Source organism: Protopterus annectens, chromosome 17.part0 (genome assembly GCF_019279795.1).
Source record: "Protopterus annectens isolate FY-2018-M chromosome 17.part0, PAN1.0, whole genome shotgun sequence".
Lineage (NCBI taxonomy): Eukaryota > Metazoa > Chordata > Ceratodontiformes > Protopteridae > Protopterus > Protopterus annectens.
In genome coordinates, this window is record NC_056751.1 from 669,159,069 (window position 1) to 669,171,495 (window position 12,427).

The following is a 12,427-nucleotide window of genomic DNA, read 5'->3' on the forward strand; positions in this document are numbered from 1 at the left end:
TTCTTTCTTCATTTATTTGTTTGTTTATTTCCTTTTGTTTACTCAGAAAGTAAATCTAGGAACTGAAATGTCCATTTTCAACAGAGGCCCAGAGAGAAAATCTCTGAAACAAGGATTGAAATACATTTTTGACTTTTCTAAAGTAAAACAGTCAAACATTATTTGCAAAGTATTTCAAAGCAAATGGTCAGCAAACATTATTTACAAAGCATATCAGATTAAGGAAATGCATGTTTTCAGGCTATTGTGAATAGAATCAAAAATACTACATTAATATACTTGTATAGAATTCATAGCAGAAGCAGCGGTCGTGCAGCATTAGCATTGTCGTCTCACAGCAAGAGGGTCTTCCGTTCGATTCTCATCTGGAGCTCCTTCTGTGTGGAGTCTGCATGTCCTTCCCGCGGTCGAGTGGCATTCGAAAGACATGCGTGAATGGGCATGCCTACGTTGAAGGTCAGGCATCGAGCTGGCACCTTGGCACCATAAAAATCTACTGCAATCATTAGCGGACCGGTGGTCCACTGTTGCGACCCCTAACTGGGAAAAGCCGAAAGAAGAAGAACATAGAATTCCTAGCGAACAGAGGTAGGATTGTATACATCAAACTGTATGTGTGGTACAGTTGCACAGTTTATTAGCTGCTAGGTGATAATTTATGGCAAATTTGAATTGTTGCAGATTATTTAAAAGCCTGATGTGGTTTGAAAGTTTGTTTCAAGCCTTGGAGATGGTGACAAAGCGGGTCACTGTAACAGCCATTTGATTTATTAGCAACAGTTAAAGTTCTGAGGATCTTACAGTTCTACTTAGTACATGCCTTTGGATGAGATTTGATAGCGAGGGTGTGTTAAGTGGATGGTGAAGTATTCTGTGTGGTGTGAGCAGCTGGAAGACGGTGATGTGCTGAGAAAGTTCAAGCCACTTGAGGCTATTGAGTGCCTTGCAGTGATGGGAGTGGTTTGGAATGCTGCAGGCAAATTTGCTAATTTTGTTGTAGGTGCTTTCTAGTTTGTGTTTCCATCCAAGTGCTTTGGCCTACCTTTCTATTCCCACCTGTGCTTTGCAGACTTTCTATGCACAGTTGAATGACCAACATCATACATGAAAAAGGCTTTTGGACCAGGTCAGTTGCCCAGACACCAAAAGAACACATAACTTAGTTAGTCCCCATGATAGCATGTTACCCCTAAACAAAAACTTTTACTCCCAATCACAGTGTAGCTTTTTATGACAAGATGCCTGTTAGTGTTTCAAATGTGGAGGCAAACATGGTCCAGATAATGAGTGTCATCATCCGAATGGCAATGCTATCTTGGACACATAATCACAGAAGACACTTGTTAAAGGAGTCCCCTCTGTAGATAAACAGAGATAGCAACATAAACTGTACATAACATATTTACAATAGCTGTACATAATTCTGCTAATGCATTATTAGAAAGAAAAGATTGAATTGCAGCAGTTCTTATAGCCATGTCTTCACCTCACCTTCCTTATAGTAGTATCTACCTCACATTTTCCTGAAAAGAACACTACCTTTGGTCTGCGTTTGGTTGACAGTCGTACAAGTGTGTTTGTGTGTGTGTGTGTGTGTGTGTGTGTGTGTGTGTGTGTGTGTGTGTGTGTGTGTGTGTGTGTGTGTGTGTGTGCACATGTGACCTGTTTGTCTGTCTGTAGACCATAAGAGTAGACTGCATGCAATGACAGCCTCATGGAACTTTAAATGCACACAGAGTGGAATTTCAGACTTTCAAACTAAAGAGATGTTAAGGCAGTAAATCCTACAGAGTGTTTATTTCTTAAACCCTACTTGCATGATTTAGTGCAGGACTTCTGTTCATGTAATAATGCTTTCATAGAATATGTCAATTGTTTTTTTTAAAAATATAACCACATGTACATTTCATAAGGAAGGCGTAACTACTACCATAACAAAATACCTTAAAAATCTCAAGCCAACTATCCTAGCAGCTGATAATCTACCTGCTGAGTATCTTAAAATTGCTGCTGAAGCCATCTCCTATCCTGTATCCACACTCATAAAATCGATCCATCTCAGAACATAAAGTCCCAGCAATCTGGAAAATATCACACATCATCCTTTTACATAAAGGAGGTAACTCAACAGAACTATCCAGCTACAGGCCTATAGCTATCCTGTCTCCATTATCTAAGATTCTTGAAAAATACATTAATTCATAAATTCTATACATCTCTTATCCAATAATGTTCTGTCTAATACTCGGCATGGATTCTGTCTTAACCACAGTACTACCACTGCCCTGATGAGCTTTACTAACACTGTTAACAATCTCTGGAATGAAGGCAATCTAGTTTCCTCTATCTTTATTGATCTATCCAAAGCATTTGACACAGTCTCACATAAAGTCAAATATACTTTCTGAACTTAGACTAACGAACTGGATGTCAACAAGCTGTAAAATGGCAAAATAGCATCTCTCTTCTACTGCCTGTCACTTTGGGAGCTCTGCAGGGATCTATCCTTGGTCCTCTTCTTTTACTATATATACAAACAGACTCAACAATGCCACCCTGGTCCAATATGCAGATTCAGCCTGGTTATGTGCTCCTCTATCACTACACCAACTCCAGCAGTCCTTCACTGCAGTGGAATCTTGGCTATCCAATGCTCAACTTATACTCAACCCGAATAAAACAAAACTTATACTGTTTCATCCCACAAGAGCCCCAGACCCCCTCCCACTATTCAAAATGTCTTCTTCAAACAATACCATTATTATACCAGTAACCTAAATCAAATTCCTCCATGCAGTTATAGATCATAACAATGAAATTTGACACACACACAGCCCAGACAATAAAAAAGTGCACAAAAAACTGAACTAACAACACAAAGGCCATTGTTGCAAGAACTCAGCTTATCTCTTCCCTCTTATATGTATCTCCCATTCTAACAAACCAAATGAAATCTGACTTAAGTAAACAAGACACTTGTTATAATAAAACTGCTAAATTTGCCACAGAATCTTCTTACAGTTCACATCATTGCCTTGCCCTTAAACAATTCTCATGGCTAGAACTCTCCAATCTACTCGCATACAACAGACTTACCATGGCCCATCAAAAACTTAACAAACCATTAAAACTCCAGCTCTTCAAAATCTTTTTAATCACTACTCAAACAATCAGGTATTACACTCCACTAACAAAGCAATGCATTAATAAACATAACCGAAAGTAAAATTGCTACAGGTAATTCCCTGCACTGTAACTACGTAGCTAAAATTTGGAAGTTCTTACACCTAAACATAAGATCCACTACTAGTACGTTAAACTACTGAAATGCCACTTAAACTACATGGAACTGTTCATGTAGCAACCCTGGCTATTAAGTAGCTTATACAGAACAGCCAAGTGGCTAGTAAGTAGCTTGCACAGAAAAGCCAAGTGGCTAGTAAGTAGCTTGCACAGAACAGCCAATTAACTTTATAACTGCTTCTCTTTTCCTTAGTCTGAGCTGTGTCACTGAAATTTTGAATCAAATTACATTAATATCTTATTCTTAATATGCCTATATTACTCTACTGGGAAAGTAAAAAAAGTATTAATCTGTATGTTTTTTTCCGTGTTGCTTGTACATCTGTCATATACCAAGACAAGTAACTCTGTAATATATGTACCGTTTCACTGGTTTTGTATTAAGACATGAAACTCTATTACATGTACAAATTCACTGTAATAAGTCTTGTTTTCTATAGATAAATCTACTTTTGTTAGACATGTACTATTTCTCTGTTATTGTATTTTGTGGAGCTCTTTTCCCCTGGCCTCCACTGAAAATAGACTTTTTGTTCAGTCAGACTTTCCTGGTAAAGAAATGTAAAAATAAGTAAATAAATAAGGCGCTTATTATTGCACTATATATGGGCATCTTTTCTCCAGAGGTATAGCTATATGATACTTCTCTATGCAACAACAACATCCTTGCATAGCTCTCAACCTTTTAGCCCCAGAATGAGACACAAAACTAAACTTATTCAGGCACAAATGCCCCACATCAGAGATACTTTTTTTAAAGATCAGAATAAGATAACTTGAATTAACAGTAAAATAAATCTGAATTATAATGATCCCCATTTCATCGTTGTTCAATGTAATTCACCAAGTCTTCTCAAAATAATCAATGATTTTTAAGAGGACTAGGGCAGAATTTTGAGACAAAATCAAGGATATCACCGAAAATTAGGGAGGGAGCTGAGAGGTGTACGTTCTCAGGCACTTCTAAATCCCTGTCTCATTCTCATGCAAGACAGCGGGATCTCTTCATCCCTCTGTTCATCTGAATGTCACCAATCATCATCATCATCACTATCTCTGTGTTATCATGCATTCTGCAATCCTCTGTTCCATCTTGACCATAAAGATCCTTTCAGTTTCATGGGCTGTTTAATTCTACTTCGTTCACAGTAGGAGATCAGGGCCCTTAAGGCTTTATGCATTCCTTACACTTTTCTTTGCTCACTTAATGAACAGATTTGACTCCTGCAGATTTTCAACTCCAAAACCTTACTTCCCATGGACCTAGCTTTATAATGCAGAGTTACAGCTATGACATGCTAACAGGTGACATCCTGTAGTCATGACTGTGATTCCTTCTCTCTATTTGTATACCCAGTGATTCTGAAAGAATCTTATCGCTCATGTCATCCAGAATAAAACAACCATGTTTAATGGGTGCTAACATAAAAGTAATGAGCCCATAGCTCTTAGGGCATTATTTTCTTAATACTCAATATTTTTTTTAATTTGCTAGGTAGCAGGACTCTTTTTGCCACATGTTGTCCTTGTTCTCTGATGTAGTTCACTGTGGGAAAGTAGGACTCTCTTAAGCTTGATTTGTTCATTATGAGGGGATAACAGAGGTCTCCTGTTTTTTTTTTTCCTGGCAGGTATGGATACAATTTTGTACTCTGACCACTTTATAGTAATGTTTAGGTGAGTATACTGAAGCAGTTATAGCTGTTCTAGACACAACTTGTGATACTGTAATTCTATCCCTATAGACCTATAAAACAAGAGAAAGCTTTCTGCTACTACTCTCTCTACACATGTACTTGGAAACACATATCAATTTAAGATTTTGTCAAGTATAACTATTTGCTTTTATTAATACAGACCTCCTCTGGCCACATAAACGTGTGTAACTAAAATAACATTAAAATAATTTTACAAAAAGCAAGAAAATGCACAACTGTTAGGGACACAATGTGCACCTCAGAGAAAATCCTGACAAATCCAGAATGAGCCTGCAACTTTTTTTTTTTTTTTTTTTTTTTTAGTGGACTGTTCAGAATGCATGCTTACACATTTAAAGTCCTGTGTTATTCAAGACAATGTGTAGCCATGTAACACAAGCTGAATGCAGAATAGTTCCAGGGCAAAGTAATACAGCTTCAATAAGGAAACAGAATAACATTTATCCTTTGGGACATGAAGTTTTCAAACCAAACTCACTAACCATTAAGTAACTACAGTAACAAAGGACTACACATTAACAGCATTCAATTGTTTTCAGAAGGGGATTATAGTGAAATAAAAGATCTTCTTTAAACATGCCATATTTACAGTCTTTGCAGAATTGCAGAAAAATCTTGTTTTGTAGAATTTCTCTCTGCTAATTTTGAGAACACTTCAGTTTTGAAAAGACCATAGATCAACACATCAAGTTCTACATGATTCAAAACTATTGTTAGTTTCAAATGGTTGTTTTAAGTTATTTGTTTTTAATACTGCAAATTGATGTAAAATGGCAGGAACAGCACTAAAACTTGCCACAATTTCAAGCAACAATGTTACACTATAGACACTCAAAACAGCAGTCAGATCACATGTGTTCCATAGCAAAGCATGCAAATCTTCATATCTCAAGAAATTTTAATTAAAATTGTATTTCTAGCAGATCCACCAAAATGTACACACATTGACCTGATTGTTGTATACACTGCAATATACTTTGGACCAAATAACCAGATTTTTTGTTATGAAAAGAAAATAGGGCAAATATTTATAGGGTCATAGATTCATAGGTAGGTACTAGGCAATTGACCCTAGGGCCTATATAAGCCTAGCCAAAAATGTACCCTGGCTTTTGCCACCCAAGAAAATTATTTACATGTGCCCCTGTCGAGCAGAGCCAGAGAAGTGATCCCTGGGGTGAATTTCCTATTTCCCATCCAATCATTAAGATTTTTCTTGGACAGTGCTAACGAGGAGCTTTGTTTGATATAGATAGGTAGTTTGTTCCAGAATATGGGAAGTCTATGGGACAAGAATCTATCCCTCCAGCATGTTCTGTTTATTGTGGTGACAAGGTTTAGGTCCCTAGAGCATGTAGCTCGGAAGGATTGGGATTTCTTTAAGTGGAGCATGTCCAACAGCTTTGGGTTTGACATGGCCTTGTATGTTAAGCAGAGATCGCCTCTGAGTAGATGATATGCATCGGAGTAAAGCTGGAGATTTTTGAGACGATCTGCGTAGGGCATCTGTTTGAGGCCAGTAATCCTCTTTGTGAGGTATTTTTGTGGCCTTTCCAGTTGTTGTAGATGTTTGTGTGAGGTACATACCAAAAGGGGAGTTGTACTCTATAATGGGTCTAATGAGTGATGAGTAGAGGGGAACAATGACCTCTTTTTTCCTGGATGAGAAACCTTTTGTGATGAGGTGTGCCATGTAGAAGGATTTCCCAACTACTGTGGTGATGTGATTAACAAAGGAGAGACTACTGTCCACCTGTCTCCCAAGGTCTCTTATCACACTTTCAGTGTTAAGTAGACTACCATCTATGTGGTAGTTCATGGGTACAGAGTTTTTACCAAAAGGGATGACAATGCACTTTTTGGCATTGAGCTTGAGGCCATGGCTCTGACACCAGACATCTGTCTCGGGGAGGCCCTTTTGTAGGATGTCCACATTGTTAGGAGTTTCGACTATGGCTCCTAGTTTGCAGTCATCTGTGAACTTCGTTAGCCAAAGACCTTCTGTGTTAGCCTGTACTTCAGAGAAGTAGATACCAAACAAGAGAGGACCCAGGACTGAACCCTGTGGTACTCCACTTGTCACTGGTCTGAAGTTGGATTTGGAGTCTGTTACTTTCACAGTGTGGGTTCTGTCAGTGAGCCAGTTGGCAACCCATCTTGTGACATAGGGATTTATACCTAGTTTAGTGAGTTTATCTATAATTCCAGAGTGGGTGATGGTGTTGAAAGCCTTGGGGAGATCTAGATATGCTGTGTGAACCACCTTACCCTCATCTACAGCTTTAGTGACTGCTTCAAATAAGTCTATCAGTTTTAGGAGACATGATCTGCCTTTTGCAAACCCAAACTGGGTGGGGTCCAGAGTTTGGAGATTACCAATGTCTTTGTTTATAAGTTCCATGATGATACGTTCCATGGCCTTGCAGACCAGGCTCATTAGGCTAATGGGGCAGTAGTTCCCAAGGTCCATGGTGGATCCCCCTTTGTGGAGTGGGATAACCGTCACTGTGCACTATTGGGCACAAAGCCTGATGTGAGGTTATGACTGAGCATGATACTTTGGTGGGGGGCCAGTTCATTCTGTAGTTTGTGTAGAATGCAGCCTGGGATGTTGTCAGGTCCCATGGATGCTGTGTTCTTGTCAGTGGAGAGTGTGTTTTTTACCTGTGCAGCCATGATTACATGAACTTCGCAGTCTTCCGTGATAGAGATGGGCCCTTTAGGGGGTGAGATATGAGTAAAGTTAGCAGTGAACCTATCTGCCAGGATGTTGGCAATAGCAGTTGGTTCTGTATATTTAGTGCCATTGTGCTGTAACTCAGAGCAGATCTGAGTGTTGTCATTGAGATTCTTGGCATAGCTATAGAATGCTTTGTGGTTATCTTTAGAAACAGTGGTGATTTTGTTTTTGTAACTAGCTTTGGAGGATTTTATGAAGGATCTCAGCTTCTTACTCAGGCTGACCAGGGAGTTCCTCCAGTCATGGGATTTTACTCTTTTTTGCAGCAGTTTCTTTCTTCTGTTGTAAAGTTTGTTTATGGCAGGGGACCACCAGATTGGCTTCCTTTTTTTGGAGGATAGCATCTTGGTTCTCTTAGGGATAGCATGATCCATGTACTCGTGTAAGCGCCTATAAAGTGCATTTGTGTAGGATTCAGCAGTCGTACCTCTATTGTCCATCTGCATGGGTGTCGTGAAGTTTGCCACTTCTGTCTTAAGAAGTGTGAAGTTGGCTTAGTTGAAATATGTTTACGGTGGTTTCCCTAATGGCAGGTGGGGGTGGGATGTGGATGTCTAGGGTGATTAGCTTGTGGTCAGATCTGACCAACAATAAATTGACCTCTGGTGTTTGTGTTTTTACTTTTGCATGTATTTTTGTACTTATTAATCTAATTAGAAAGAAACGAGTGGCCTATTGACAGTCATGTTTGCTGGCTTATAAAAAGTTTCATGTACTTCAAGTTGAAGCTGCTGAATATATTCAAATTAACAGAGAAGCTGGGATACTAATATGTGATGTGCTCCAACACTGTACATACGCTACACTGCAGTGAGGCAGAAGAAAAAGAAAGAAAATGGCGCATTTCCAAACACAATCACCTAGAAACATTCACAGGCATTCATATTTCTACCCGCCTTATAGTCTGCGGTCTAACACTTCCAACTACAAACAGCTGCTACAGTTAAGGGGATTTGGTAAACAGCTAGCTTAATTTTGCAACATGAATCTGGTCTGTGCAGTATGAGCTACAATGTAACAAGCTCATTAGTTACTTTGTATAATAGATGGGTGACATGGCCAGCAAAATGATCATATCGAGCATTATTTGCTATGCTACAAGTGGGAGGCTGGCATAATGGTTAAGGTGTTTGCCTTACAGACACAAGGTATGGGGTTTGATTCTTACAGGGGGTAAATGGCTAGGCTTAAAAATGGCCCATAACAGCAATTAGCCTAGTTCTAATCTATATCTATATCTTTCATTCGCTAACTTCTAAAGCAAATTAAACAAAGGTGCAAAAATGAGAAAAGGAACAAAAAGAAGGTTAGCAATACAAACAAAAGCAGACAAAGTGATGACATTTACAAAACTACAGTGAAGTGCAGTGCAAATAAGATAGATATTATTTATAATAATGAACTTGCAGCAGGACCACTGAGTATGTGCACCTAATACGATTCCAGCTCAGAAACAGAAATGTCAAGTTCTTATTTGGTGAAAGCAAAGGAAAATACAGAAAACGCAGGAAGAATAGGATATCAGAAATAAGTGTGGCTGATACAAAATATTGTGGAAAAAGGTGAAGGTGAGATGAACAACAGACAAAACAGCAGGGGAATGAAACAATAAGAAGAAGTACAGGGTGTCACTTATCAGGCCAAGCCCGTTCTTCAACAGCAGCACAGAACACATAATTTTTAAATGTGATTCACATCACTTCTATAGTTTTAGCAAGACTACCCTTATAATTTTAATAGGAATCATTAAAGACATGAAATTAGTTAATGCAATATATTTTTTTAAACAACATAAACATGCACTCTGGCTTCAGCTTATTGCACTGTACTCTGTAGCATCAGGAAGACTCACAACATTTTTACATTAGAACAGGTAGGCAGAGCTATACAACTTCCATCATCAGTAGAAAATCCATATAAAGTGACCAGTCTACAAAAGATATAAATGTGGGTTGAAACTGAATACCCTTTTCACCCCCCTTAACACTTTTCTGTCCTCCAAACTGCAATCTTTCAAGTTATATGAAGTCAGTGGTGTGCATTAAACCCCCCTCCCCCCAGCATATCTCTTCTTCTTCTACAGACACTGTATCCAGAACAGAGGTCAGGCAGATTAGGTAAATTATTTAGAAATTCATTTGGTGTGCCAGTGTCTCTAGCTGCAGCCAGATTGGATTCACTTGTTTTGCAATTATGTATCTTGACACCCACAAATTTCAGCAAAATCAAAGTATTACTAGAAAGTTGTGATCTTTTTTGGTACTTACGAATCTTTCTCCAACTCATTTGAAAAGATAAGGTGAACATCTAGTTTAAAATGGAAGAGATTACTGATTTTGTATGTAGGTGTATGATGTCCATAGCAGAGAGTTGGAGCTCTCGGTCAGTAAATTACTCCCTGTTACACACACACACACACACACACACACACACACACACACACACACACACACACACACACACACACACACATAAAGATTTAGCATAAGTATATACACAGCTGGCAGACAGAATGCTAAACAGAAAACTAAATGTGGTCGCTACCATACAAGATGATGTGAGCCACTAAGGCAGTTGTCATTTCAGTTATGCACTCCTTAACCATCTACATTCTAAACTGTGGTGAGAGTCATAGTGTAGTTAACAAGTAACTACTTTTATTATTTCCATTTCTGGGTAATGACAATGTGGGACTGATTTTTCTGCTAAAATCTATTGACTTGCACAATCTGATCTGAGCTATCAATTAACACACTCAACACATGCAGGCTTCTAAATCAGAAGTAGTGTGGACAGGAGAGTGCCGCATAGGATTCTAGTACTGGTTAACAAGAAATCCCAAGGAAAACTACATCATGCTGAAAATCTAACCTTAAAAAAATCTAATACTGTTACACACATTTTGGGGGTGGGACTTGTAAGACGTTTGGGAAATTCCACTGTATTTGGCATTTCTAAGATGAGATTAATATGGAGCACTTTGTTTTCCATAGTCAAGCAATAAACAAATAGTCCATTTAAATGTCATAAATTTTTAACATCACCATAGTCTCAAATCTATTGCTGGCATTACATCTTTCTCTCCAGTTTTCTTTTATTTCAGGATTTCTGGAATAAGCTGACACATTCAAACACAGCTGATCTGCTTATTGTCAGATAAACTGTTCATCATGCAATGTCCTGTCTACAGTAGAAACATCCATAAAAGCATACTGTCAGCTGTTTACAATGCAAACAAATAATTAACACATAAAAAAAGATTTCCTTACCATGGCACAAAAGTAAACAGAGTAGACCATGGAGTTGTTTTGTTACTCTTTTGGAACCAGATATTGCAGTTCTCTCCATAATAAAATAAGTGAGTAGTAAAGAAATGCAGAAGTAACTTCCAAGATTAAACAGAGAAGACAGTCTTCTAAGCTGTGCTGACCATATTCCTTGATCTCAAAATCTTTTGTATTCACACATTAAATCCAAGTTGGAATAACAGAAAATTCATATGCACTTGTTCATCTGTACGATAACTGGCATTTCTCCCAAGTTTTACGTTGGCTCATAATGCAAGAGCGGTTTGCTTACTTAAAAATATTCTCCAGATACTGCAGTTGCCTAAGATTTCCTTCCAGGATGCTGTTAGATTATTCAACAGTTACTTGTAGAAGAATACACAGAATGTTGTTATTTCTTTTCCTTCAGACTTGTAATGAAGATTCTTTGACTAATGTTTCATTACTTAGGAAATTCTGCTTTTCTTGACTTTTATTCCTCTGTTTCTTTTTCAGTTATGTCAGTTAAAATTTCAAAAGATATGAAAACCTGCTGTCAAGTGCTTTACCTAAACATGAGGAAGAGAAAAGAAAAACCTGTTTCCAGAGTGCTTCAAGCGTTAATAAGTTAACCTGTTTGACAAGACTCTGCAGGTGTATCTTTAAGGGGGAGGGGCTTTAAACCTGTCAGTAAGTGTCAGCAAACAGATTCTTTTTTTTTTTTTTTCTGACCAGATAAAACCTTTGGGTAAAATACTAAAACGTATTATATTAAGACACAGTTCAACCTTCAAGTCACATTATCTGCTGCATATTTTTCTCACTACCATATCCCTCATGTTGTTATTTGATAGATCTTTATCTGTCAAGAAACCTGCATTCAAATATTTGGTTTGTTCACTGGATCTTTGTCTGCCAAGAAACAAATATTTATTTTTATACCTGCAAACTATGATCTTTGTAATGTATAGCTCTCAATAAGAAATGTAAGCTGCATTTTAACAGATTTTTTGAAAGGTCTCAAGGCTCCTGAGTGCTTCCTCAAGTGTCTCTTTAAGTTAACTAAAAGTGCATTTCATTAGCACAATGCTTGTGAGTCACTGTCATGAAGTTTAGTTTCTACTGCAAGTAGCCTTTCTTTGATCTTTCTTAGCTTCATGCAGTTCGTTATCTCTTAATAAATGTCCCAAGGATGGCAATCTTTCTCACAGAGTGTTGATTTGTTTTGGTGGTGGTGGGGGGTGATTATGCTAATGCTCCATCCAACTAAAAAAATTATATGTATTTGTTTGTTTCCATTTGTTAGCCAGAGCCATTTATCTGGGCTTGGAAGAAAACATAATACTGACAGCATAAATTACCAAAAAGATTGAAATAGTTAACAAAGATTGATTGTAAGT

General features: G+C 38.0%; 1 protein-coding gene across 2 annotated transcripts in view; it reads right to left on the reverse strand.

The window, feature by feature from the left end:
- NECTIN4 (nectin cell adhesion molecule 4) overlaps positions 1 to 11,633 on the reverse strand; it is a 535,597-nt gene extending 523,964 nt beyond the window's left edge. For both annotated transcript variants that reach the window (XM_044059485.1, XM_044059484.1), the window contains exon 1: positions 11,031 to 11,633. In XM_044059485.1, the coding sequence (XP_043915420.1) occupies positions 11,031 to 11,109 (79 nt within the window). In that variant the 5' untranslated portion in view covers positions 11,110 to 11,633. The remainder of the gene's footprint in view (positions 1 to 11,030) is intronic.
- Between the last annotated feature and the right edge of the window lie 794 nt (positions 11,634 to 12,427).